We start from the raw sequence: 26,405 nt of genomic DNA on the forward strand, positions 1-26,405 counted from the left end.
TAAATAATGGTATTCTATTATATTCTTTAAAATAAAATGTATTTCTGTGATGCAAAGTGTCTGAACAATTATGTTACCTCTATGGCATTTCATATAGGCTTTTAGCTTAAAAGCATGCACATTTGAAGAAATATTGATGGATTCTTATATATTTATGTCAATTTTCTATACTGAGAAGTAATATTTATTGTCATCACTATGAGTGCTGGATACTGTGTTTTCAATTCATACTTGCAGCCGGAGGGCGCTCTCTGTACACCTTTAGTCCACAAATTATTCTAAAGAAGAAGAGGACATTTCAGGAATGGTGTTTTCAATTCATACTTGTAGCCGGAGGGCGCTCTCTGTACACCTTTAGGCCACAAATTCATATAAAGAAGAAAATACAGATTACATAAACACAGAATGTTTGTTTTCGATTTGACTTGCACGATTTAAAACCTGACATTTCAACATTTCTTTAGACGTAAGTGTCATTTTTTTTGTCATTAGTATTCATAAGTTACAGTTCATTTTCTGAGAACTATCAGATTGGACTTCGTTCAGAGGGAGAGGAGAGATCACGCATCATGTTAGTTTTCTTTATTTTACAAAAAGCACAACATTGTGTTTTTACTCTACAGTGTACTCAAATAAAAGAAGACATTCTATAGTTTCAATTGATATATTACTTTTGTCTCTATGACAAGAAATGACAGAGTATTTTAAGTCTGTTTTGCTGCAATGTGAAAAAAATCCTGCAAAACGCGCCGGCGCGTTTTCATACCTCAGGGAGTTAATTTGCTTTTAATTTGAAACACTCCCCAAGGTCAGGTCATAAGGCCGGCAGAATGGTGTAAAAAAATATCAGCAATGGACTCCAATATTTCTTTCAATTCTCTTGATCTGTGTGAGATAAATGAGCTCTCTTGTGCCTGCAGTTACTCACTGGGACAACCCTTTAGGCCACTCACAGATCAGCTGATTAAATATGCATTCCATGCTGGGTTTTGTTCCAGATGGGTTTTGGACTGATGTGACATGCTTTGATTTGTCAGACGCTGTGGGTAGATATGGCACAGTAGTGTCATGTCCTTCAGGGGATGTAGTTTGTGACTTTGTGTGTAGAGACGATGTTTCACAAAGGTCTGAAGCCTGTGTGTGTCAAACAGAGATTGTGATATTTGTCTTTGATCACATGGAAATTTATTCTGAACAAAAAACTGACCTACAAATTCAGTTAAATTAATATTGAAGTTTAGACGCCATCTCTAAACGTATTATGTAGTCACAGTTTGCAAAGTAAGCCATTTATCAATACTAACCTTGAAATGCAACATTATTTTAATCTTGCAGTAAATAAAAAGTCATACACTTATTAAATAAATTCTGGTAGCAATCCACATTATAATGAAAAAAATATTATTATGAAAATTTTCAATATTATAATCTAAATATTATAATGAAAACGCAGTGTTTTTCTCTTTCAGTGTTGTCAAACTTGTTACATTACACACACTACTGAAGACCAGTACAAAAATAATCAGATTTTCTGTAAAAATCTATTTTTCCCCATATATCTTCAGCTATTCAAGTGTTAGTTCACCCTAATATGAAAATCCTGTCATTAATTACTCACCCTCATGTCGTTCCAAACCCGTAAAGCCCGGAACACACCAAGCCGACGCTGACGAACTAGTGGCGACGAAAGCAGACTGCGGGATTGGCTCACGTCGGCAGCATCTGGATCCAAAGTTGGCCTGACACACCAAACCAACGCTCGACACCCGACGGCCAAGTAGCACGTCCGTGCTGTGCCTACGTAAGAAGAAATGCCTTTCCGTACCAGCAGGTGGCAGTAGCTGAACAGCCAATCAGAATGATCAGATGGCCCGATTGACCGGCGAAAAAGCCGATTCAACATGTCGAATTGGCTGAAAAAAAGCCGACGAGGACCAACTTAAGCCGAAGGTGTGGAACACACTGAGAAAACTCAGTCGGCCGAAGAACAAAAACTGCCCAACTGCCGACCGTCAGCTTGGTGTGATCCAGGCTTAAAGGGATAGTTCACCCAAAAATGAAAATTTGATGTTTATCTGCTTACCCCTAGCGCATCCAAGATGTAGGTGACTTTGTTTCTTCAGTAGAACACAAATGATGATTTTTAACTCCAACCGTTGCCGTCTGTCAGCCGAATAATGTGCGTCAATGGGAACTTCATCTATAAGAGTAAATAAAACTTGCTTAGACAAATCCAAATTAAACCCTGCGGCTCGTGACGACACATTGATGTCCTAAGACACGAAATGATCGTTTTTTGCAATAAACCGAATAGTATTTATATAATTTTTTACCTCTAAAACACCACTATGTCCAACTGCTTTCAGCACTCGGTTAGTGAGGTCTGATCGTGCTCTGACAACAGCAGTGATGTCTCGCGCTTATACTTATGGGTTTAATTTGGATTTGTCTAAGCAAGTTTTATTTACTAATAAAACCAGATAAGATCAGATAAGAAGGTAAGCAGATAAACATCAAATTTTCATTTTTGGGTGAACTATCCCTTTAAGACTTTTGTTCTTCTTCGGAACACAAATGAAGATCTTTTTGATGAAAGAATGCTGTCAGATTTCCTTCCATTGACTGCCTTTGTAACTACCACTTTGACACTTCAAAAACTTAAAGAGATCATAAAACTTATCCATATGAATTAAGCAGTTTAGTGCAAATTTTCTGAAGAGATTCGATCACTTGTTATAATGAAAAGATTTAATTTAGGCTTTTACTCACATGTAAACTTTGATCACAGAACATAAACAGAAGCTCAACCTAACCTGAATAACGCACAAGAGCCTAACCAAACACGAGAATGAACCTCATTGGTTATGCAGCATGTTTGAGCTTCCGGAAGTGGTTTGTGAGTCTTGTGCGTTATTCAGGTTAGGTTGAGCTTCTGCTTATGTTTGCTGATCAATGTTTACATGGGAGTAAAAGCCTAAATTAAATCTTTTCATTATAACAAGTGATCGATTCATATGGATCACAGGTTGCCAGCTCTTAATTGTGGTAGTTATTGCGTAAATGCAGCATAAGCTCGTTGTTGTTATTCAGTAGGAACTGTAAAAGGTGGCTGCTGTTTGTTTGCAGTGCTCCGTGACTGAGGACTGTATAAACTCTGCATAGCATGAAGTACACTGATGACGTATGATGTCTGCGCGAATAGGGTGGCAAAGGTATGTAAAAACATACATTGTACATATGTCATATTATTTCATTCGGATCGAATATAATAATTGGATGAACATTTTATGGTCCTACGCCTTCCACAGACAATATCTATTTATAAAAATACATTTAGACTATTTAACATAGTGATTGTTATTAGTATATGAGGACTTTCAATCAGTATAACAAAAATTGTTTTTCTGTAGAGAATCGCACCTTTAATAAACTATAATCACTGGCTTCCTGCAACAGCCGTACGCGAGAGAGTCAAGTTCTGGTGGAAGAGTGACCTTTTTTGGGATCATTTTCATTTTTGGGTGAACTATTCCTTTAAGTGGGTCCAAAAGCACTTTCATCTTTCACTTTCATCAAATTTTCATTATATTGAAATTAACATTTCATTCAGTTAACACTGTGAAGTATATTATTTTCAAGTATATTATTTCCATAAGTAAGTATTCTTTTTACAAGAGAAGAGATGCACATGGACAAAAAAATGACATTTCCTAAGAATCAACCTGTCTCAAATTAGTGCTGCACCGTTGAATGAAAGTAACAATTATTGCTGAGGCGCTGAGGATCTCATTCCAGTTTCATTACAATTTGGCATTGGCAATTAAACATGTTAATCCAAACTCTTATTCAGTTTCAACTTAAAGGTGGGTGCCAAGACAATGAGTGCTGCGTATGCAGAAAATTAATTATGAAGTTAGACATGAAGCAGAGGGAAAATTAGCAAGCTACACCCCAAGACACCAGACTGTTATAAATCAGATCCAGCTTTTGATCCTGGATGTTGATTAGTCTATACAGAATTATAGGCATGATAAAATACATAACATCTTTACTTTCCTTTTCCGCATTATGTATTTCAAAGCCCTTTATCTCTCTTCACAATACAGAACGGCTTCAAAGGCCTTACTGCATGAAAAGGTGTACTGACTCACATATGAAATGCTTTATAACTTTCAGCACGTCACAAACAAACTTGATTCCATCTGTTTCAAAGGCAGAATAATGAGTTTCAGAGCAACGAGGGGTAGACAGTGTCTCTGGTGCTCAGTTGCATCTGTTGTGAAAAACATGAGTTTCCTGCTTGGCCGAGCTTTGTGCATAACAGGTGGACTGTATTACACCTGAGCAAATGCAGAGAGAGAGCGAAAACGAGATTACCATGGTGTGGGAGTTGCTGGGAAAGAAAAAAAAAAAAGGATTGTATACAAGACAAGCGGATGGAATGTCAGTTGTTTCACTTCATCAGGTAACTTTGTCTCAGATGTTTCTCCTATAAATCCTTGAAATAGGAACAAAAAGTCAATAGTTTTAAAATTAATGTGCAATATATATTACAATTGTATAATAAATTATATGAAAGGATTAGTCCACTTTCAAATAAAATGTTCCTGATAACTTACTCACCCCCATGTCATCCAAGATGTTCATGTCTTTTTTTCGTCAGTCGAAAAGAAATTAAGGTTTTCGATGAAAACATTCCAGGATTATTCTCCTTATAGTGGACTTCAGTGGACTCCACTATTGAAGGTCAAAATTCAGCTTCAAAGGGCTTTAAACGATACCAGATGAGGAATGAGGGTCTTATCTAGTGAAACGGTCATATACTCATATACTAATGTCATTTTCGAAAAAAATACAACTGTATATGCTTTACAAACACAAATTATCGCCTTGCTCCGCTTTCCGTATTCTTCAAAAAGCTTACACTGTGTGTCCTACGCCTTCCCTATTCAACTTACGGAAGAAACGTTGCCAGTTTTGCCAGTTTCTTTGCTAACATTGCTATTATGAAAAAGAAGTATACTTCAAGTTAATTTTATCAAGTATTCTTACTTTATGTAGTAAGTATACTAGTATAAATGTACTAGTAGTAAACTTGTAAGTGTACTATTTTAATACCACTTAGGACTAAATTGGCCCAATTGAAGTGTACTATAAGTGTAACAGTAATTCACTAATAACTAATTCACAGCTACGTTCCTCATTTGTACTGCATCTGTACTACAAGTGAACTTGTAAGTATACTACTTTAATACTAGTAGTACATTTTTAGTATATGAAAGTACACTTTGAAATATACTCAGTAAACTACTAGTTTAGTGCAAGTAAGCGTGTAAGTTTTCTTTAAATGAACATAACATCGCACTTATAGTTTACTTTTTATATATTATTTTTGCACTTTAATACTACTATGTTCTTTTTTAATTATTATATTTTAAATACCTTTAACTGTACTTTAACTCTTTCCATTTTAAAAACATTTTATTCTAGCTTCATGAATCCTTTTTTATCAACAAATTTAAATTTTGTTAAGTTTCATTTAAAAAAGGAAACATTTTAAAGGTGCCCTAGAATTAAAAATTGAATTTACCTTGGCATAGTTGAATAACAAGAGTTCATTACATGGAAATGACATACAGTGAGTCTCAAACACCGTTGTTTCCTCCTTCTTATATAAATCTCATTTGTTTAAAAGACCTCAGAAGAACAGGCGAATCTCAACATAACACCGACTGTTACGTAACAGTCGGGATCATTAATATGTACGCCCCCAATATTTGCATATGCCAGCCCATGTTCAAGGCATTACACAAGGGCAGCCAGTATTAACATCTGGATCTGTGCACAGCAGAATCATCAGACTAGGTAAGCAAGCAAGGACAATAGCGAAAAATGGCAGATGGAGAAATAATAACTGACATGATCCATGATATCATGATATTTTTAGTGATATTTGTAAATTGTCTTTCTAAATGTTTCGTTAGCATGTTGCTAATGTACTGTTAAATGTGGTTAAAGTTACCATCGTTTATTACTGTATTCACGGAGACAAGACTCGTTATTTTCATTTTTAAACACTTGCAGTCTGTATAATTCATAAACACCACTTCATTCTTTATAAATCTCTCCAACAGTGTGTAATGTTAGCTTTAGCCATGGAGTACTATCAAACTCGTTCAGAATGTAAACATCCAAATAAATACCATACTTGCGCGATTAGACATGCTGCATGACGAACACTTTGTAAAGATCCATTTTGAAGGTTATATTAGCTGTGTGAACTTTGTTTATGCTATTTAAGGCAAGCGCGAGCTCCGGGGGCGGGGAGCACGAGAATTTAAAGGGCCGCATATTTAATGATGCCCCAAAATAGGCAGTTAAAAAAATGAATAAAAAAAAATCTATGGGGTATTTTGAGCTGAAACTTAACAGACACATCCAGGGGACACCTTAGACTTATATTACATCTTGTAAAAAAAACGTTCTACGGCACCTTTTAAACAAAAAGCTGTGAAAATTGCATTTTTGTCAAAAACTACGTCCGGATGGGATTCAGAACGATGATCAAACACAGGTGGAGTAGATCGAGTCCACACTCCCAAAGCTTCATAGTCCTCATTCAGTAAAGTTAGGTAGTTTTGATTAATATGCTGTTTATATTTGCATCAAATTGCGTGAGTAATCTTCTATCGTTTGTTTCAGCTTCTTCTTCTCCTGCTTTTTGTTTTGGAGATTCTGTACTCTTTCAGAAGATGCGTAACAGCGCCCCCTACCGTATGGCCTCAAAATTCAGTCAATGGCGAGGAAAGAGTAAAGTAGATTTGAAGTAAGTTCCTATGTACACTACCAGTGGACTAGCCTACACAAAAATTCAGATTCTCAGAATTAGGAATATATCCATTTTCTTTATAAATCAATATTTTCAAACAATGTAATTTTATACTATACTTTTATAAATATACATTTAAGTATATCTCGATCAAAAGACTGAGTCCAAGTATAGGCCAAATATACTTAGACTTCTTTTTAAGTATAAGTCAAGTATACTTAAGTGCAATTTTAAGTATATTTCTCAGAAATACATAGAGTATATTTCTGAGAAGTATATAAACGTAGACTGAAAGTATGCTTTCTTATTTTTAGTTTAAAAGAAGTATACTAATTGCACACTTGAATAAACTTTTTTTTCGTAAGGGAATTGAGATACAAAAATATCTAATATGAGATGCCAGTGGTTCCAGGGGGTTGATCACCCTGATCTGATGTAAGAACGCTGATCGTGTGTTGGTTGATCTTACAGCATCAATGAATACAAAATCGATGAGTCTCACAGGATCAGAAACCAATTAGCAGCACATCCCATTCAGGCCTGTTGCTTGGCTACGCACCCTCTCTGCATGTTAATGCTGCCCCTCATCTACCTGTTCCTCACGCAGGAGCTTTTGTGGGCATAAAATGGAAAGGAGATGAGAAGATTCCGCTGACAGCAAATTTGTACGTCAAAACACATTAACGTAAGAGGCCGCTTTGCATTCGAGAGTGAGAGGGTGTCGTAAGGGAGATAAATATGAAATAGTAGGTCTGTTTGCTCGCTGTTTTCTGGAGGAACCTCAAAGGAACTCCCTGAGGAGGTCCTGGTCTCCATAGCGAACAAAGAACGCTAGATGTTCTGGAGCAGCTGGAGTTAGATTATCCCTGAGGATTATGTCCCCATGGCACCTGAAAAGCTCTCAAATATTCAGCTTGAAATGTTTGTAAGATCCAAAAAAATCCTTCACTACCATGCAAAATTTTGCTTGGAAAGAATGTGAAAAATAGGGCCAATGAAGTTCACTGAGTTAAAGTTTTGGGATTCTGATGTATGTTTTGATAAAACATTGTCTGAAAATGCACAAAAGTTTATAAATTCTCCATTTTGAAGGATTTATAGGTCTTTTGGGGTCTGAATACTTTGAAGATAGATAGATAGATAGTGTGTGTTGTCCTATTCCTGGTCTCGCTCCCCCACCACTGTCTGCCGGAGCATCTGTCGAAGAGGACAGGAAGGACTAAAGGGCATGGACCTGTTTGAGCTCATTTATTACAAGGTGAAACCTCAGGCAGTTAGAGTCCCGGCGTCCTCTGTCTTAAAACATTTCCTCATTACTTCACTTCCTGTAGGCGCCAATACCTCCTGTAAGGAACAGATAATAAATACCTGTGAAATATTGTGCCATGACATTTTTAAGGTATGAGAGGCTGTGATATATTGTGTAAAATGTGGTGTTAGATACTGCATCAGAACACCTCAAGAACCTTACAGCTTTTATAACAGTTTCTAATATTTAATGACTTCATTTTTATTAAAACGTTATTAAGCTAATTCTGCTAGAACTGTCATATTTGACATCTATCTATCTATCTATCTATCTATCTATCTATCTGTCTGTCTGTCTGTCTGTCTGTCTGTCTGTCTGTCAATCTATCTGTCTTTCTGTCTGTAGATCAGTTAGCACATACAACTGTGTTTTAAAATGTACAGAAACATACTGAATGTAGTCCATACTGTATATTCTATATTGTGAGATAGAACCTGCTACAACTATTCAATAACACGGTAGCATGTTGCTAAGCTAATGTGGTAGTCAAAAGATAAATACATACCACATGCAAATACTGGGTAAAGCTTTTCTTAACTTCACTCTGACATTTTGGAGTTTTTTCCCCACTAAACTCAATTACAATGCAGTGCACATACCTATGATCCCATAAAATTCTGGCAGCATGCTAGGTTTCGGAACAGCTCAGCTAGAATATATGTAGAATTTTACTAAGGCACCATTTTTGAAGTCTCACTCTTCTTTGAGGCCCATATGATTGTAAAGCACACTTTGATCTGGATTTAATTGTTTGGCCACAATAAACCATTTCAGTTCCTCTGTAAGAGCCACATACTCCTTCCTGAGCCCTTTCCTTCCTCTCGGAGGACTGTCAGAATGGCAGGAACTCACTATTTTTTTCTTCTCTAAATCCTTTTTGTATTGACATTCTTACACACATGCTTTCTCCTCAGACAGACTAAATCCAGTCGGGTTAATGCCTTCTTGTGCTAGCTGACATTGTGTGAAAAACAATCCACTAAAAACATCATGTCTGAAACGATAGAACTAACATCAAGCTTAATAAGAATAAATAAAAATAGGGATACCACACCTACTGATGTGGATGCAAAAGTTTTTGTTTATTCTTTTTTGGTCAAAACATTATGCCTTAATTTACTAAAGGATTTGATGTTCACTTATTCAGGCAAGGATCCTATTTTTGTAAACTTCTGCAATCCTGACATCTAGTGATAGAAAGGCAACATTACATTTTTGGCAGTCAACAATCCCGATTAAACACTCAAGGCCTGTACAACTGGTATTAAGATGCGTTTTGGTCGATTGGATCACAAGTGGAAGACACTAAATACAGATTTAAATGGGGTGTTTAAAACGTTTTGAGCTTGTCCACTTTCAACCACTTCCAGAGGTAGTCGAAACACATTCAAATCACTCATGTGGTCGAATGTGTTCAAACAGCCACAAAAGACCACCAACTCTCCGCCTATTGACCTAATGCGTAAACATAATGGAAAGCCAGTCTAGCCAGACAGGATTTAAACTGTGTCAGCTGAAGACCCAAGTTTGGTTTAAAGATGAAAATCGTACCAATATTATCTTGCCATTCTTGATTTATAACAGAGTAGAAATTAAAACTGATGCTCTTTGTATGTTTTCCTTCATCTTCATAATGTAAATTGCTTCATATGTAAAACTTATTTTATCCATTAGATAGAAAAATCTGAGAAAAAACAAACAAACATACATTTATACTCCCATAGACCCTCCCCTCGAAGAAATCAGGACAGAAGTGGTTGAAAGTGGACAAAAGAGATGGATTAAAACACAATGGCTGCGTTCCAGTTTGTTTTTTTATGCCCTTCCCTCGCTAACATCCCTCAGTCTCATTGACTCAGATGTGCGTCATTGCTCCCACTACTGGCAAAACCTTTGCAATGGGCTGCATTGGAACGTCCTAAGCCTATGTCCTCTATGGAGTTGATTTAATATTTAATTTTTTCCCTCATGAAATTGTTTAAAGCAGCATTTTATATGTACATAAGTGTGTTTGGATTGTTTTAAATATTAAAATATATATATACCATAGAGTGGGGTAAATTAAACGCGATATGCAGTGATGTCACAATCGTGTCGCATTGTGATATATGGATCTGCCTGAAGTGTAGATATCAAGTAGACTCGCTACCTCTGTAAGAATCGCCTGTCCATATAAACTTCCCTCGTCCACTTCACGAAGTGGAACGCACTTCAAAATGGCAGCAGGGATTGAGGTGCTTAAGGAAGTTTAGGAGTGCATGTCTAAAACTGGAGTGGAACGCAGACCAGATGTAAAGCGACCTTGAGCTCTGGAAAGATGCTATATAAATAAAACATATTATTATTATTATTAAATGGGAATGTGTCTCCCTCGTCTGCTTTTGATCCAATCGACCAAAACTTAATACCAGGTGTAAACAGGGCCTTAGATTCACAAACAAATAAAAATTTAAAAACGAATGCCATTAAATACTATTACTATTTGAAAATGTACAGCTTACTTGTTAAAATAGTACCGAATTAAAAAAAAAAAAAAAGCTGTAAAATCCTGACATGAAAATAACATGACTGATGAAATACACACACACACAATACATGTTGTTGTTGTTTTTCTATGGGTAGTGTGTGTGTGGGTGTGGTTTTAGTTGTGTTTTTACAGTTGTGTTTTTTTTTTTTTTTTTTTTTGCTTACTATTTTCACAGGTAAGGTATACATTTTCAAAACTCTTAGTACAAAAATCCAAACTGATCACACTTGTAACACAGGTAGTCATTCTTTCATAACCTGATCTCAAGCTTTCATTCTATTTGTACATATTTTCATTATACATATTCACTGTTTCAAAACACAAGATCATTGTGATATGTAATGAGAACATTTGGTTTAATCACCGAAACACAACAGTATGTTCTTCTTTCAATTTAGTACTTTTAACAATCAGTTGATTCAATAGCAAACAATGCAAGATACATGTTTCAAATCACCCTTGTTGCTGAAATAATTACAGTAACACAGGCTACAGATGTCACATTAGAAAATACACTTACATTACCTAAATTACATAATTGGCATAAAATCCATAATGTTTTGTAATAGTATCTATTAAGTGTGTTATCATAAGGCGTGATGAAGTATGACAGTCATGATGTTCTGTGCTAGAACAATACAGTAAATATTCTCAATGTACCATATGACTGAGACTATACTGATCTTTATAAGGGTGACTTACAGTAATGTGGCAGTCTCCATGCTAATCTGTTTACAGTATCTCATGGCATACATACTGTAATGTAAAATGTGGTATTATCTCTCTCTCTTCTACTGATGTATCTCTGATCAATAATCTGATGTTACACAGTCATTGACTGTTTCCCTGTTTTCCCTTGTACTCAATACTGCTGTAAGTTCACAAATTGCAAATCTCTGTCACACGCACACACACACACACACACACACACTGTTTACAGTTTTTTTTTTATTCGCTTTGGTACTATTTTCACAAGTAAGGGGTACATTTTCAAAACTCTTAGTACTAATATCACAACAGATCATCAAAAGTACACTTTTTTCAAACGTTTCAGCGTATTTTCAATTGTTTTAGTACAATACACAAAATCACAAAGTATCCTTTTCACAACAAGTGTTTCATCTATATAAATGTTTCATTCACTGTAACTGCCTTTCATAAGGCTATTACTATCAAATTTTTCATTTGCATCTCCTTTCATTCAGTTTAATACATTCGTCTATTATTTAATCCAATTGAGGTTAACGGTTAATCAATAAATCATTTGGTACACCTATAGATTTCTATAGATTTGATTCTATAGGCATAGTTTCTATAGAAATTATTTGCAATTTCCGATATGGATTATCAAATGTTTAATGTAATGAATTTTAAACAATTTTTCTTAGATGATGACCACAATTTTCAAAGTGTGTATGTGTGTGGTCCTGGTAAACACAGTGTTGTGAACCAAATGTCTCAACAAGGATGGTAATACCAGTAATTTTAGGCCTTGTTTGGACATTTTTTTGTCCGTCTGATGAAAACAGCTTATAAATCATATGAAATGATATTTTTATAAAATGGAAAAATGCAGAATGTTTTCTCTGATGGGTAGGTTTAGGGCTAGGGTTAGTGTAGACGATAGAATATACAGTTTGTACAGTATAAAAATAATTATGCCATTTGAATGTCCCCGTAAACCACATATACCTGCGTGTGTGTGTGTTTATGAGGACACAAATTTGTATAATGACATGGGTATTACACTGGTATTATGATGTAAACATGAAATATGAGGACATTTCATGAGTCCTCATATTTAAAATAGCTTTAAAAACATACTACAGTTTTTTTTTTCAAAAGTAAAGTGTACATTTTCAAAACTCTTAGTAAAACTGATCACACTTGTAACACAGCTAGTCATTTTTTCATAACCTGATCTCATGCTTTCATTCTTGCTGTACATATTTTCATATTACATAATCACTGTTTCAAACACAAAATCATTGTGATATGTAATGAGAACATTTGGTTTATGTATGATCTTATCAGTATGATCTTCTTTCAATTTAGTACTTTTAACAATCAGTTCATTCAATAGCAAACAATGCAAGATAAATGTTTTAAATCACCCTTGCTGCTTAAATATTTACACAGGTTACAGATGCCACCTCAGAAAATACACTTACATTACATTACTGACATAAACTCCATATTGTTTTTAATAGTATCTATGTGTTATCAAAAGGTGTGAAGTACGATGAGGTTTTGTGCTAGAACAGAGTTCGCTGCCAGTACAGTAAATGTTCTCACTGTACTATTGTCACAGAATGCACAGAGACAAGATAAGATCCAAGCGCAGCTTTAATGGTAATCCAAAACGTAATCCAGACACAGGCAAGGGTCAAACTCCACATAACAGTCCACAAAAAACAGAAAACCAGAGACACAAAGTGCATGTAACAATACAACGAACCACAAACAAAGGCAGAACTAATGAGCAAACACAAAACAGCTGAGTGCAATGAAACGAGGATAATGAGTCCAGGAGGTGAATTATGGCAAATGAAGTTCTGACAGGTGACAAAAGTCCATGTTGGAGTGCCCTCTGGTGGCTAAACAGGGCACTCCAACTCATGATCATGACAACTGTATGACTGAATCTAACTGATCTTTACAGATGAAGGATGAGCTACAATAATATGGCAGTCTCTACCATGGTAATGCCTTTTACAGTTTACAGTATCACATGGCATTCTATAATGTAAAACATGCCATCTGTCTCCCTTCTTCTGAAGCATCTCTGATCAATCTGATGTTATACAGTTATTTCTTGTTCCTTGTGCTCTGTCCTGCTCTGTGTTCACAAATTTCTAATTTCTCTGTATCTGTATCTGTATCTCCCTCTCTCTCTCTCTCTCTCTCTCACACACACACACACACACACACACACACACACACACACACACACACACACACACACACACACACACACACACACACACACACTTTGAACATAGTGGTTATCATCTAAGATAAATCGCTTATAATGTAAAAATAGGCCTTCTTTTGGTTATCTGTATCAGAAATAGTAAACAAAGTTGAAAATATATATAGAATCTGTATCTATAGAAATCTATAGGTGTACCAAATGATTCATTGATTAACCACTAAGATCAGTTGGATTAAATAATAGACAAATGTATTCAATTGAATGAAAAGAGATGGAAATGAAAAGTTTGATAGCATTATGAAAGGCAGTTACTGTGAATTAAACATTTATATAGATAAAACAAATAATTTTGTGTTTTGTGATTTTGTGTATTGTACTAACACAATTGAAAACATGCTGAAATGTTTGAAAAAAGTGCACTTTTGATGATCTGTTGTGATATTAGTACTAAGAGTTTTGAAAATGTAACACTTGCTTGAGAAAATTGCACCAAAGCAATAAACAAAATCTGTAATCAGGATTTTAAATATTTAAAACTTTATTTTAAAGAGACTGTTATACATATATTTTACTCCAGGTGTCAGCAGACTCCCAAATTAAAATCTTAAAGAGACTCAACTGCACTGTCTTTTTAAAATTACTAATCCTTCAATTGTTTTCTTTTTGTTTGTTTGTTTGTTTAAACAATCTATTCACTCTATATGGTGGGGGGGGGGGGGGGGATCTCACCATAATAATAATAAAATGCATTGTACAATTTTACATTTAAATACATCAAATTTGAGATTTTAAAATCACAAGTTTAACAAAATGCTTAAGCACCTTTTTTTTTTTCTTCACTGTGTCTCGTGATGTACATGGGGTGGCTTTGCAAGCAGTGTTGTGATGTGACTTTCTGAACTGGTGTCTCCGTGCTTCTGCTTGCCTGTGTGGGAGGAGTTCACACAGATTTGTATTCCTCATGCACACGCACAGACAGCAGCAGCAGCGCTTCAGTGTGAGGCAGAGCACAGTGGGGAAACCTCCATCTACTCTCACTGTCGGCTTGTTTTTATCACCACTGAGGAAACGACTCGCTCTCTGACCTTACTGTCTCGGATTTATGCTGTGTGGGGAAGAAATCTGATCAGGCTATTCGTAAACTCTTCATAGTGAGAAGATAAACGGAGGCCAGCAGTCTGCAGTACAACATATCATCAGAAAACAGGAGGAGAACCCAACGCCCTTCCCAGACCGACCATGCATACCTGCCTGGGTTGATGTGCAATGGAGATCTAGGATGCTTTCATGGGTTTGCATGGATAAGTATGCACCATTGACATGCTGAGGTGCCTCTCCTGTGTGTGGTGTGGCCGGTGTTTTATGGATCGCTTTATGGGATCGTAACCTGGTGTTTTTTCCTTCAAACCTCAAAGTCATATCAGTTTGGAAGCTAAATAACCAATGAATCGGAAGCCTGGATGCCTCAACATTGAAGAGGCAAGATAGGCGACGTTGCTATGTGATTTATTGGTTGTTATATATTTATCATAAGATGGGGAACGGTTTCTCTAACATCGCAGCATTCCAATCCCTGCACATTGTGATGCTAGGCTTGGATTCGGCCGGTAAAACCACAGTACTGTATCGGTTAAAGTTCAACGAATTCGTCAACACTGTTCCCACCATCGGCTTCAACACTGAGAAGATCAAACTCAGCAATGGCACCGCCAAAGGGATCAGCTGTCACTTCTGGGACGTCGGCGGACAGGAGAAGTTAAGACCCCTATGGAAATCCTACAGCCGTTGCACGGATGGTATTATTTACGTGGTGGACTCTGTAGATGTCGACCGGCTTGAGGAAGCCAAGACGGAACTGCATAAAGTCACTAAATTCGCAGAGAATCAAGGAACTCCTCTGCTGGTGATCGCCAATAAGCAGGACCTCCCCAAATCCCTGACAGTAACCGAAATCGAGAAGCACCTGGCTCTCCATGAACTCAGTCCTTCCACCACGTACCACGTCCAACCGGCCTGCGCCATCATTGGCGAGGGTCTCCATGAAGGAATGGACAAACTATACGAGATGATCGTCAAACGAAGGAAATCTCTCAAGCAGAAGAAGAAACGATAGACAACTGCAGACTTGTAGAGACATTTAAAGGGATAGTTCACACAAAAAATGACAATTCTGCCTTATGTTCCAAACCTATGTTCATTTTGAACCCCACTGAATTTTATTGTGCAACATGGACATTTTTCTAAATATCTCCTTTTTTGTGTTTTGCAGAAGTAAGACATACAGATTTAGAATGACAAGAGGGTATATGATAATACGAATTGTCATTTTTGTGTGAACTAAATGTTGCCATGAACAATATGACGGGTTTTGCCTTGGTGTGAAAGATTCGGTAGCACTTTATAGTGACTTTCATTAATAATATATAGTGCAACAGATATTTTGTTAATGTACATTGATACTGTCTGAAATGTTCATGTTTGCATAAATATCCATATTTTAATCTACATGAACTCTTGATCTGATAACTGAGTTATATTGAAATATTTATTACAGTAAGTAGTAAAATAAATTTAAAAAAGACATTAAAATAGTTACAGCTTATTTGAGCAATATAGCATCTTTGCCTCAACCAATGGCATGAGTTTGGGGCAGGACAATCTGTTTGTCCGAATAAAGGCAGATATGTTTGGAAAACCTGTTTGAAAACAATCAATTTTGCAATTCAGTTTTGGTGCTGTTGTACAGAAATTGCACACTTTAAGCATGTTTCTTACTGACTTATTAGTGAAAGTTATTATAAAGTGTTACAGAAAAAAAAAAAAAAAAAAAAACAGAAGTGGTAAATAATATGCTTGCGTATAGAACCAAAAACTACTTAAATAGCGAGAAAATATGTAACTAGCCAATCATTTAAAGTGCATAAAAATAAGAGAGAGAGAGAGAAAAAAATGGGCCGGACCCATGTTGCTGCTTGATATTAACTCCATAAATATTGCTAATAAACGGTAGCCTGTGCTTTGAAAAAACCCTATATGAAGAGTACTTTTGTTACAAAATTATTCCTTAAATAAACTGAATGCCCACATGCACCTATACGTAAATTCAAATGATTATTTTGTACATTTTATTATGCTCTTCTTGCATAGCAGCACATTGAACCATATAGTTCCTCAGATGCAGTTTTTCTTTTTTCCCCCATCTGTCTTTCTTTTTCAAATTTGGCTGAAGTGCCCTACACAGACAAGATACTTTTGTTTTGCTGAAATGCTACTTTGTACTACAATCAGAGGTTGTTGTATTATGAAACCATGTAGTGAAATGAAGACTGTTTATGCACATGATGCCAAAAATAAATTATACTGAAATATACGCAACACGTGTAGCATTTTGTTGGTTTCCAACCTGACCTAAACACTTCACAAAAGTCTGTATTCAGCATTATCACGGGCAGCGAGCCTGTTTTCTGTAATTAAAGTTGCCGTTCACTACAACAGCAATCACCCATATTTCCCAGAGCTGTCAGATCTACATGATTTCACAGCGCTGGACGACGTAAATCCCTTTGATTTAGCTCCAGGCTGGCCGAGGCCCACACGTGCTCGCGTTTGAGCGTGGCACACTCTTGGGACTGGGATAATGACCTTTTAGTGCTCAGCGAGATTGAAAATGGATATTAATAGGAGAACTCACCCATTGTGTAATTAGAATAAGCCACAACGGGCAGGAAAAATCCCTCTGATGGGAGTGTGACTGGGGCATAGAGGCGTGCAACACAACACCTGCTGGGTGGGCAAACACACAGATGTATACACATGTCAACATAGTGTGATTTTAAATAAAATGTAATTTACCAGGCTCTACTACACTCTTGAAAACAAAGGTTCTTTATTGGCATCGATGGTTCCGAATGGTTCTTTAACATCCATGGAACATTTCTATTCTGCAAAAGGTTCTTTATAGTTGAAAAGGGCTCTTCAGATTATTAAAATGTTCTTCACACTAAGAAAAGTGAGAAAAGAAAAGTGTCTCAATCATGGTTTGATTAAGAACTGTTCACCGGAAGGTTCTTTGAGGACCAAAAATAGTTCTTCTATGGCATCACTGCGAAAACCCCATTTGGGACCTTTATTTTAAGAGTGTATGTTTTTGATAAGAATTAGCTTTATTATTAGTTTTAAGGAAAATGTTGCATGTTAAATCTGTCATGCTAAACAGTGCAGTTTCAAGAAAGTACTTACAATTTAGAAACCACTTTTTTAATATTATATATATATATATATATATATATATATAATATAATATATAATATATAATATTTTACAATGGGTTTTTTTTTCTTCTGCTTACCAAAGCTGTGTTTAACTGTATTTTAGTTGACCAAAAATACAGTGAAAACAATAATATTGTGAAATATTATTACAATTTAAAAGAACTGCTTTCAGTTTTAATATATTTTAAATGTAATTTATTTCTGTGATGCAAAGCTGGATTTTAAGCTGCCGTTACTTTTTAGTGTCGTTTTTAGTGTCACATGATCCTTCAGAAATCATTATAATATGCTGATTTGCTGCTCAGTTATTAATGGTTATTATTTATCAATGCTGAAAAGTTCTTGCTGCTTAATATTTTTTTGTGGAAACAAGGATGTTTTTTTTTTTCAGGGTTCTTCAATTAATAGAAAGTTCAAAAGAATAGCATTTATTTGAAATGGAAATCTTTTGTAATTATAAATGGCTTTACATTGTAAAAAAAAAAAAATATTTTCATGATATGTTATCACATTTTTTCTTTTGTCAAATAAACTTAGATAATTAATTTGGCTCATAATATTTTGAGTTTCTGTTGATTAAATCAATCGCCTTCATTGTATCCACTCAAATTTTTTATTTCAATTAGCTCAAAATTTTAAGCCAACCAGGTAACTTACTTTTTTAAGTTAAACCAACAATTCTTTTTTTACAGCGTACTGTCACTTTTGATTAAATTAATGCATCCTTGCTAAATAAAAGTATTAATTTCTTTTATAAAATCTTTTGTATCCCAAACTATTTAATGGTAGTATCACATTTTTCACAAAAATATTAAGCAACAAAACCTTTTTCAACATTATAGGCACCAGATCAGCATATTAGAATGACTTTTTTTCTGACTTTTTCAGAAACATAAAAAGTGTTAATTATTCCAAACTTTTGACCGGAAGTGTATAAAAAATAAAAATGAATGTAATAGTAAATATCATGGTATGTGTATAAAAATACAAATGACCATTGATTTTTTTTTTTTTTTTTTTTTTTTTTAATGAATGAAACCAACCTCAATGCAACATGATCATGAACTAGGCTTTTAAAATAGTCTCCTTTTTTATCATCCAAGACATTCTCATTTGCCAATGACCCATAAACCAATATAGCTAAGATCTTCTGCTATATTTGTACTGCTTCCACTTATGCCTGTTTCATGATCGCAGTAGGTGTGCACCATAATATCAGCCACATTAATTACCCATCATCCCAATGAACCCATGGCCTGGAGCATAAAATTCTGTAAAGGTTGGAAAGGTACATCACAAGATGAGACTGGCTCTGAATAATCCAGAAACCCACAGAGGCGACAGGAAAGATAATATAGATAATTCATCTCAACATCCACCTATCTAAAAACCCAGGCAGTGGGAATGACAAGCTTTTTTTGGAGCAGCAGGTAATGGGGTCCTATAAATAGACCTTAATAATTAATGTGGCACCCACTGGAAATCCTTCAAAAAAGGCCAGAAATGGAGATCTTAGCAATGATTGAGCTAGACAACGTGTGATTTTAATTTTCCCAATGAATTTACTGTGAATTGCTCATATATTGTTGTCTTATCATACTTGAAGGCAGGGATTACTCATATAGTTATTTATGGAAATGCAGATATCAGAGTATTTCAGTTCCCAGGGAAACTATCTGATTTTATCAGTAAACAACACTCAAACAAGACTCATGACAAGACCGTTATCAGCAACCAGAGAAATACAAAAAATAAACAATGATGTAAAACCTAAAAAAAGTATAACATTATTTTGGTGTATTTTTACCATGGTAACCATAGTTCTCAGTATAATATCTATTACAATTAAATAAAATAAACACACACACAGTACATAAAATGTAATGCAATACAAATACAAAGTTCTGGCATGAAACTCTAATGGGCAGGCTAATAGGTCATTTAACTCAACCTGCTAATAACCACATCATTATCTATAGGTCACAGATGATTGGTTCCTGCTGTATTAGTAGCCAATGAGCTGCGTGCTTAATCTTTAAATACATGAGTTAGCATTTGCTTAGCAGCGCAGCGGGCTTCAGAAACCCTCCACCTTCCCCAGCTCCACCTGTTTAGATCTGCTACGAGTTATTCATGTACACTATATTGTACAGCAGCAGCATGTCTTACTTGCTCACAGCAGCGTGTCGTTTATGTATTGGCAGTAGCAAGTCCCGTACTTGCTCTGCAGCAGCAGCAACAGCATAGCAGATCTATTCTGCCAAGACCAAACATATCTACATTGCCATACCCATTACCATACCAAACACTCCGAGAGTTGTCATGACAGATATAAAATTACAATGAAAAAAAATGCAAGAATTAAATATTTATTTTTACACACCAAAGTGAAATATTACAGACAAAGACATCCATTTTGCCTTAGCAAGTACCACTAATAACAAACTACAATATAAACAAGCTAGTACAAAAACCTCCCTTCATTTATGCATTCATTGTTGCTGATTTCTTTAATTATACACTATGCACGTTAAATATGTTGTGCAATTACAACCATTGTCAGGTTGAAGGATTTATTGCTATTGGAACTCTCTCCCCATACAAACAAGTTATTAAAATGTCATTTGTTACTCTGAACATGCAGTCAATGTTTTGTTTTTTTTGGCTGTCTGTAATGAGATGTTTGTACAACTGCACGCAAATTGTATGTTTTTGTGGACCATTGTGAAAGAATTCATAAATAAGACACAGAGAAGGCCCTATTTTGAACTACTAAGAGTAAAACTCAAAATGGCCATGAAGGAGCCGGGAAAATGGTTTCTGCATCTATTTAGGTCATATTGAAGGATTTGTCTATTAATATACCCCTTTCCCATACGCCTCCATCCCGGTTTTCTGGGTGAATCCATGAGGCTTTGAAAACACACCTGGATCTTTGTGACTGAAATATTTGGTTGTTTGTTGCCCGTTGTGACATGCCTACTCACGTTGCTCGTCTTTTTGTCTGACACCTGTTTACCCCTCTTTCCCTTCCATTTTTCAACTTCTTGTTCTGTTTTCCAAGCTTTCTTTTTTCTGCCTGCTTTTAGACTCGTCATTCTGCAGCTAACCAGATTGGAATGAGTGAAGACATCTATGGTAGCAGAACAGATGCTCTCAGAAAAGAGGTAAAAGCATTAAATCACCATCTCTGTCTCTCTCTCTCTCTCTCTCTCTCTCTCTCTCACACACACACACACACACACACACTACAGCAGGTCACATGGGAAAACTGATGGTTCACTGGTCAAATGAACTAAAATGTGGCCTAGTATTAATAAAGCCTTCAGCAAATGGTGCAATCCATGAATCCATTTGGTGAGCCAAAAATTCTGTTTTTGTTGTTTGTAATGAGACCTTTTGTTTGATTAAAAATGATAGTAATGGTATTATATGAAATATTTCTGGCCTTGCTGTGCATGATTAATCAATGTGCATTATTCTAAATAATAAAAAAAAGTTTTTCATAATCTTTCATCAAAACATAATAACTTTCTAAATCTCTCAAACAACAACTTTTTTCTATTTCTGCTGATATAACCAAGGGCACTTTGAAGATAGCTGTGTAATATCAAATAATATAATATGCCCACTTTTCACCATTCTTTCCAACATATTGTCTTTTTACCTCTTTGGCTTTTCTTTCACCTTTTGTTGCTGAAACCGATATCTTCCATCTAAACAGAAATCTATCATTCTCCCTCCTGTTTCTGTGCCCTACTTTTTCACAACTTCTTCACCCACCCACCCCCTCTCACCTTCCTGTCATCTTTTTCTGTCTTCCTCTTTCAGCATATGCATCATTCATTTCTGCGCTTATGGATATGGAAGACGCTGCCTTGCCGCCGTGTTTGTTTACTGCATATTGTTGAGAACTGATTAATCCTGCTTAGTAGTTCAGTGCTATCAAGTCTCTCTCTCTTATGTTTATCTTCTCATCCTGTGTGGGCGTTTTTGCATTTGGGCCATTTAAATCACACCGTCTGGATTAAGTCTATGGGAATGTGCTGTATATGCTAACATCAGTGCTGTCTTAAAAATACAATAAAGCTTTCATGTTTTGTTGTCAGTGCTGAGCTTCCAGGGGATTTGTGTTTTGTTTATGGCATACTGTGCTGCGCCTCAGGCCTTTGTGCTGAAAAAGTCATATCAAAGAGCTTTGATTGGTGACAGGGTCATAATATGACACTCACATTCGTACCACTATGCCAACAATCCAATGTCAGAAACCACAGTCACAAACTATTTACAACTTATATACAGACATTCAACCAAATGGATGGATAGATGGATGGATAGGTAGACAGACAGACAGACAGACCGGCAGGCAAACAGAATGTTAGATAGACAGAATGATAAAGAATGACAGACAGACCATTAGAATGATAGACAGACAGAATGATAGAGAGATAGAAAAAATGATAGACAGATATATTGATAGATAGACCGCCAGTCAGACAGATAGAATGATAGATATACAGTCAGACAGTCACAATGATAGATAGATAGATAGATAGATAGATAGATAGATAGATAGATAGATAGATAGATAGATAGATAGATAGATAGATAGATAGATAGATAGATAGATAGATAGAGTTTCTGTTGATTAAACCAATCGCCTTAATTGTATTAACTCAATTTTTTTAATTTCAATGAACTCAAAATTTTAAGGCAACAAGGTAACTTGCTTTTTTTATGTTAAAGGTGCCCTAGATTATGTTTTTAAAAGATGTAATATTAGTCTAAGGTGTCCCCTGAATGTGTCTGTGAAGTTTCAGCTCAAAATACCCCATAGATTTTTTTTAATAAATTTTTTTAACTGCCTATTTTGGGGCATCATTATAAACGCGCCGATTTTATGCTGCGGCCCCTTTAAATCCCGTGCTCTCCGCCCACAGAGCTCGCGCTTGCCTTAAACAGTGCCTTAACAAAATTTACACAGCTAATATAACCCTCAAAATGGATCTTTACAAAGTGTTCGTCATGCATGCGGCATGTATGCGTCGGATTATGTGAGTATTGTATAGTGTTATATTGTTTACTTCTGATTTTGAATGAGTTTGATAGTGCTCCGTGGCTAACGGGTAATGCTACTCTGTTGGAGAGATTTATAAAGAATGAAGTTGTTTATGAATTATACAGACTGCAAGTGTTTAAAAATGAAAATAACGACAGTCTTGTCTCTGTGAATACAGTAATAACCGATACCAGTGCTTACCTAGTCTGATGATTTGGTTGTGCACATCCAGACGTTAATACTGGCTGCCCTTGTCCAATGCCTTTTATAATGTTGGAAACGTGGGCTGGCATATGCAAATATTGGGGGCGTACACCCCGACTGTTACATAACAGTCGGTGTTATGTTGAGATTCGCCTATTCTTCGGAGGTCTTTTAAACAAATGAGATTTATATAAGAAGGAGGAAACAATGGAGTTTGAGACTCACTGTATGTCATTTCCATGTACTGAACTCTTGTTATTTAACTATGCCAAGATAAATTAAATTTTTCATTCGAGGGCACCTTTAAACCAACAATTCAGACAGACGACAGACAGACAGACTGAAGTTTAAAATGCAGGTAGTTATTGTAGTCTCCTAATTCCACATATGTTCAGCTTTAGTACATTACTCAAGTCTTAGATTTTGAGAATCGGGTGGTTTTAACACTGCGACTTCTGACCTGTAATACCCGACCTCAACAGACCCCAACTCGGCGGGAGGGAAAGGGATTAACCGTTAACTCCAGTTTAACATCAGAGTCATTTCAGCTGTTTGCTAAGGCTTAAATAAAGTCTTAACTCCCAACACAAGTGTCAGGACAGGAATGGACTCACAGGGAGGTAAAAATTCAACATATGGACATCACTGGACACCATTGCGCCTGTAAAACTGTTAATCTACAACAGGGAAGCTGTTTTAAAAGGTGGGCAAGGCGACAGTTAACATAACACTGAATAAACAAGACATTCTGTGTTCCTGTCAGTGAGAGGACACTGTTTTTATGGTGCCCCGACGGGTCTCGGTCAACCCTATTATTGAGACAGGCCGTTAAACTGAGAGCTCTTTGTTACGTAACATACTTGCGACAGGCTGTAGTTCACTGCTGTCCTGCAAGGTCACTGACAGTTTGTTCTCGGAATTACTGTGTGAAAGAATTTCTACAATTTATAGAGAAACAACCCTGTATTGTCTCTTGCTGTGATACTTGCTGAGAATGAGAAGGTTACCCTTAAAAAAATGTCAAGCTAGTCACAGTTTATGCCTCAGCGTTTTTTTCTGCTAATTTATGTTGCTATGCTATTAGATGTACCATCCAAAACATGTATTTCAAGCCACTCAATAAAGTGCTCAGAATGCGCTGTCATTTACAGCTCTAAATCCACCAAACTTTTCTTCATTTCTTGCCATTTTACTCTCTTGCTCCTTCGCACAAGTGCTTGTAAGAGCGTGTTCAGACAGCATAGAGAGTTCAGAGATGGGTTAATCCCTCCTTCCCAGGTGTGCGTCTCCGAATGTGTGTGCCCCACTCAGCTGTTCTCTCGGTAGTTTTGAGCGTGTTTCTGCAGAAACATGTTTTATTTGCGTCAGAACGAGAGCCTCATCTGAATACTGGAGCTTTCCGGTGCATTTCATTATCACTTTAATTGGGAGAGCAAATAAATCATTTGCTGTGCTGTGGTAGGGAAAGATGCCATGATCCAAGTCTCCATTTCATTACCATCTCATCACTATCTAGAAGAAACAACTGAGATATTAAAAAGAACTTATTTTCAATTTGAAAATATATATTTTCTTAAGCCAAACTTTAAAACATTTGAAATATTTTTATTATTATTATTATTATTTTTTTTGTATGAGTATGAAGATATCTGAATGACTTTGGTAGTCTAGTTAATCTGAGTGAAATTAGGGCGTAGCTTTGTCCTTTAAACATTTAATTATATCTGCAAAGAACATCAACCACTTTTTATTACAAAAGAGCATATTTTCCATGAAATTGCCCCTTTTAAGGCAGCAACAAATCAGGGGAAGGTGCAGTACTAAAGAAGGTGCATAAGACACACACTCAACCCTGCCAACTACTGATGTATAATTTGTCCGATGCATCATCAAAGCCAAAAGCGTTGCATAACGTCAGCAATCTGTGAACATGTTCCTCCGGTCTCAATTTGTAGTTGCATGTTATACTCAAGGACCCTCAGAGCAGCTTTGGTGGTAAATTCCGGGAAAATGGTGGGGACGTGCAGCTGTTGTTTCTGATGTGGGTTTGTTCATGCTAGTTCCTAGCTGAGTGTCTGAAAAGGTTTGGTGCTGGTGCCAGCACCCATGTGGTGACCATATTCACAGATTAAACAAATATACATACTTTTAAAAGCAAAACTGTTAAAGGCACATAACCACACACATATAGCCTATGCATTTTAAACTACACTCTAAACAAATTTACACAGTAAATTACCGTTTTCCATTGAAACAGCAATGCATTCTGGGTAATATTTGTCATTTTAAGAAAAGAGGCCTATAAGCTACATTCTTGGAAACAACAAATAATATTATCCAGAATGCATTGTTTTTACAATATATTACTGTGTCAATGAAAAACGGTATTTTACTGTGTAAATTTTATTTATTTATTTTTTTTTTTAGTTATTTTTATATGGTGAATAATGGATCTCATTTCTGAAGGTCAGTGAGTTTGAAAGTATCTATTTTACTATACTTCCTGTCAAACAAATATGACAGCTCTTTCCAGCCGCTAGTTCAATATTAGCCTGGTGACTTATGTTGGGCTTCCTGAAAGTTGTTGAGAAGCAAAGCTCTTCGCTTGAAGGAGAAAGAGATTTTTAGCTGTAGTCTGGATGCGTGCCATTTCATTCACTCAACGGACTCTGGGAGAGCCCAACAACACTGTTCTTGTTGGCTAACAAAACTTTCTCTCTGGGCCTGTTCAGTAAAGGTCAGGGCCCAGTTGCAACACACCTATTAGGTTAAGTAAATCTGTTATTATTGGAAGGGTATATGATGGGTAAGGTTATTTAAGGGTTTTCTTAACTAAAGGGATTTGTTGCCTCACCAACCAGACCCTTAGTGAGGAGTCTGCTGGAGATAGAAGAGTTTACTGCTCTCCATATATTTGTGTGCATCTTTCTGTGGGGTATTTCACTGGTTTTATGCATCATCCACATTAGCCATTTTGCTTAGTCTGTGTAGAGTCTAGTCTAGCTTATTCTGACCAAGAATTATCCACTTAGACAGAAAGGGTTTGCCTGACCAAGATGTAAATTTGACATTTTGTGATTTTAGGTGCATGTGAAATCAGATATAACCCTGAGAGCAAATATAACTTGCTTACTTGTGTGACGGAGGCAATCTAGTAAACCTCACTCACCTGGCCTTGTGACGTGCACTAGTGACTGATGCCAGAGACTGCATCCACCCTCCATGCCAGAGACGCTGGTTTGAATTCCGGATCGAGTAGGAGTTGGAGGCA

The 26,405-nt window shown here is 36.2% G+C and overlaps 1 protein-coding gene across 1 annotated transcript; it reads left to right on the forward strand.

Annotated features, from left to right (window-relative positions):
• The first annotated feature begins 14,549 nt into the window (after positions 1 to 14,549).
• On the forward strand, positions 14,550 to 16,970 carry arl4ca (ADP-ribosylation factor-like 4Ca). Its single transcript, XM_048168710.1, has one exon. The coding sequence runs from the start codon at positions 15,135 to 15,137 to the stop codon at positions 15,711 to 15,713; it is 579 nt and encodes a 192-aa protein (XP_048024667.1). The 5' UTR covers positions 14,550 to 15,134; the 3' UTR covers positions 15,714 to 16,970.
• Positions 16,971 to 26,405: the final 9,435 nt, after the last annotated feature.

This window comes from Megalobrama amblycephala, linkage group LG2, assembly GCF_018812025.1.
Source record: "Megalobrama amblycephala isolate DHTTF-2021 linkage group LG2, ASM1881202v1, whole genome shotgun sequence".
In the NCBI taxonomy this organism is placed as follows: Eukaryota; Metazoa; Chordata; class Actinopteri; order Cypriniformes; family Xenocyprididae; genus Megalobrama; species Megalobrama amblycephala.

Coding starts and splice junctions, on each gene's coding strand:
- arl4ca (XM_048168710.1), top strand. CDS start 15,135: ATGGGGAACGGTTTCTCTAACATCGCAGCATTCCAATCCCTGCACATT.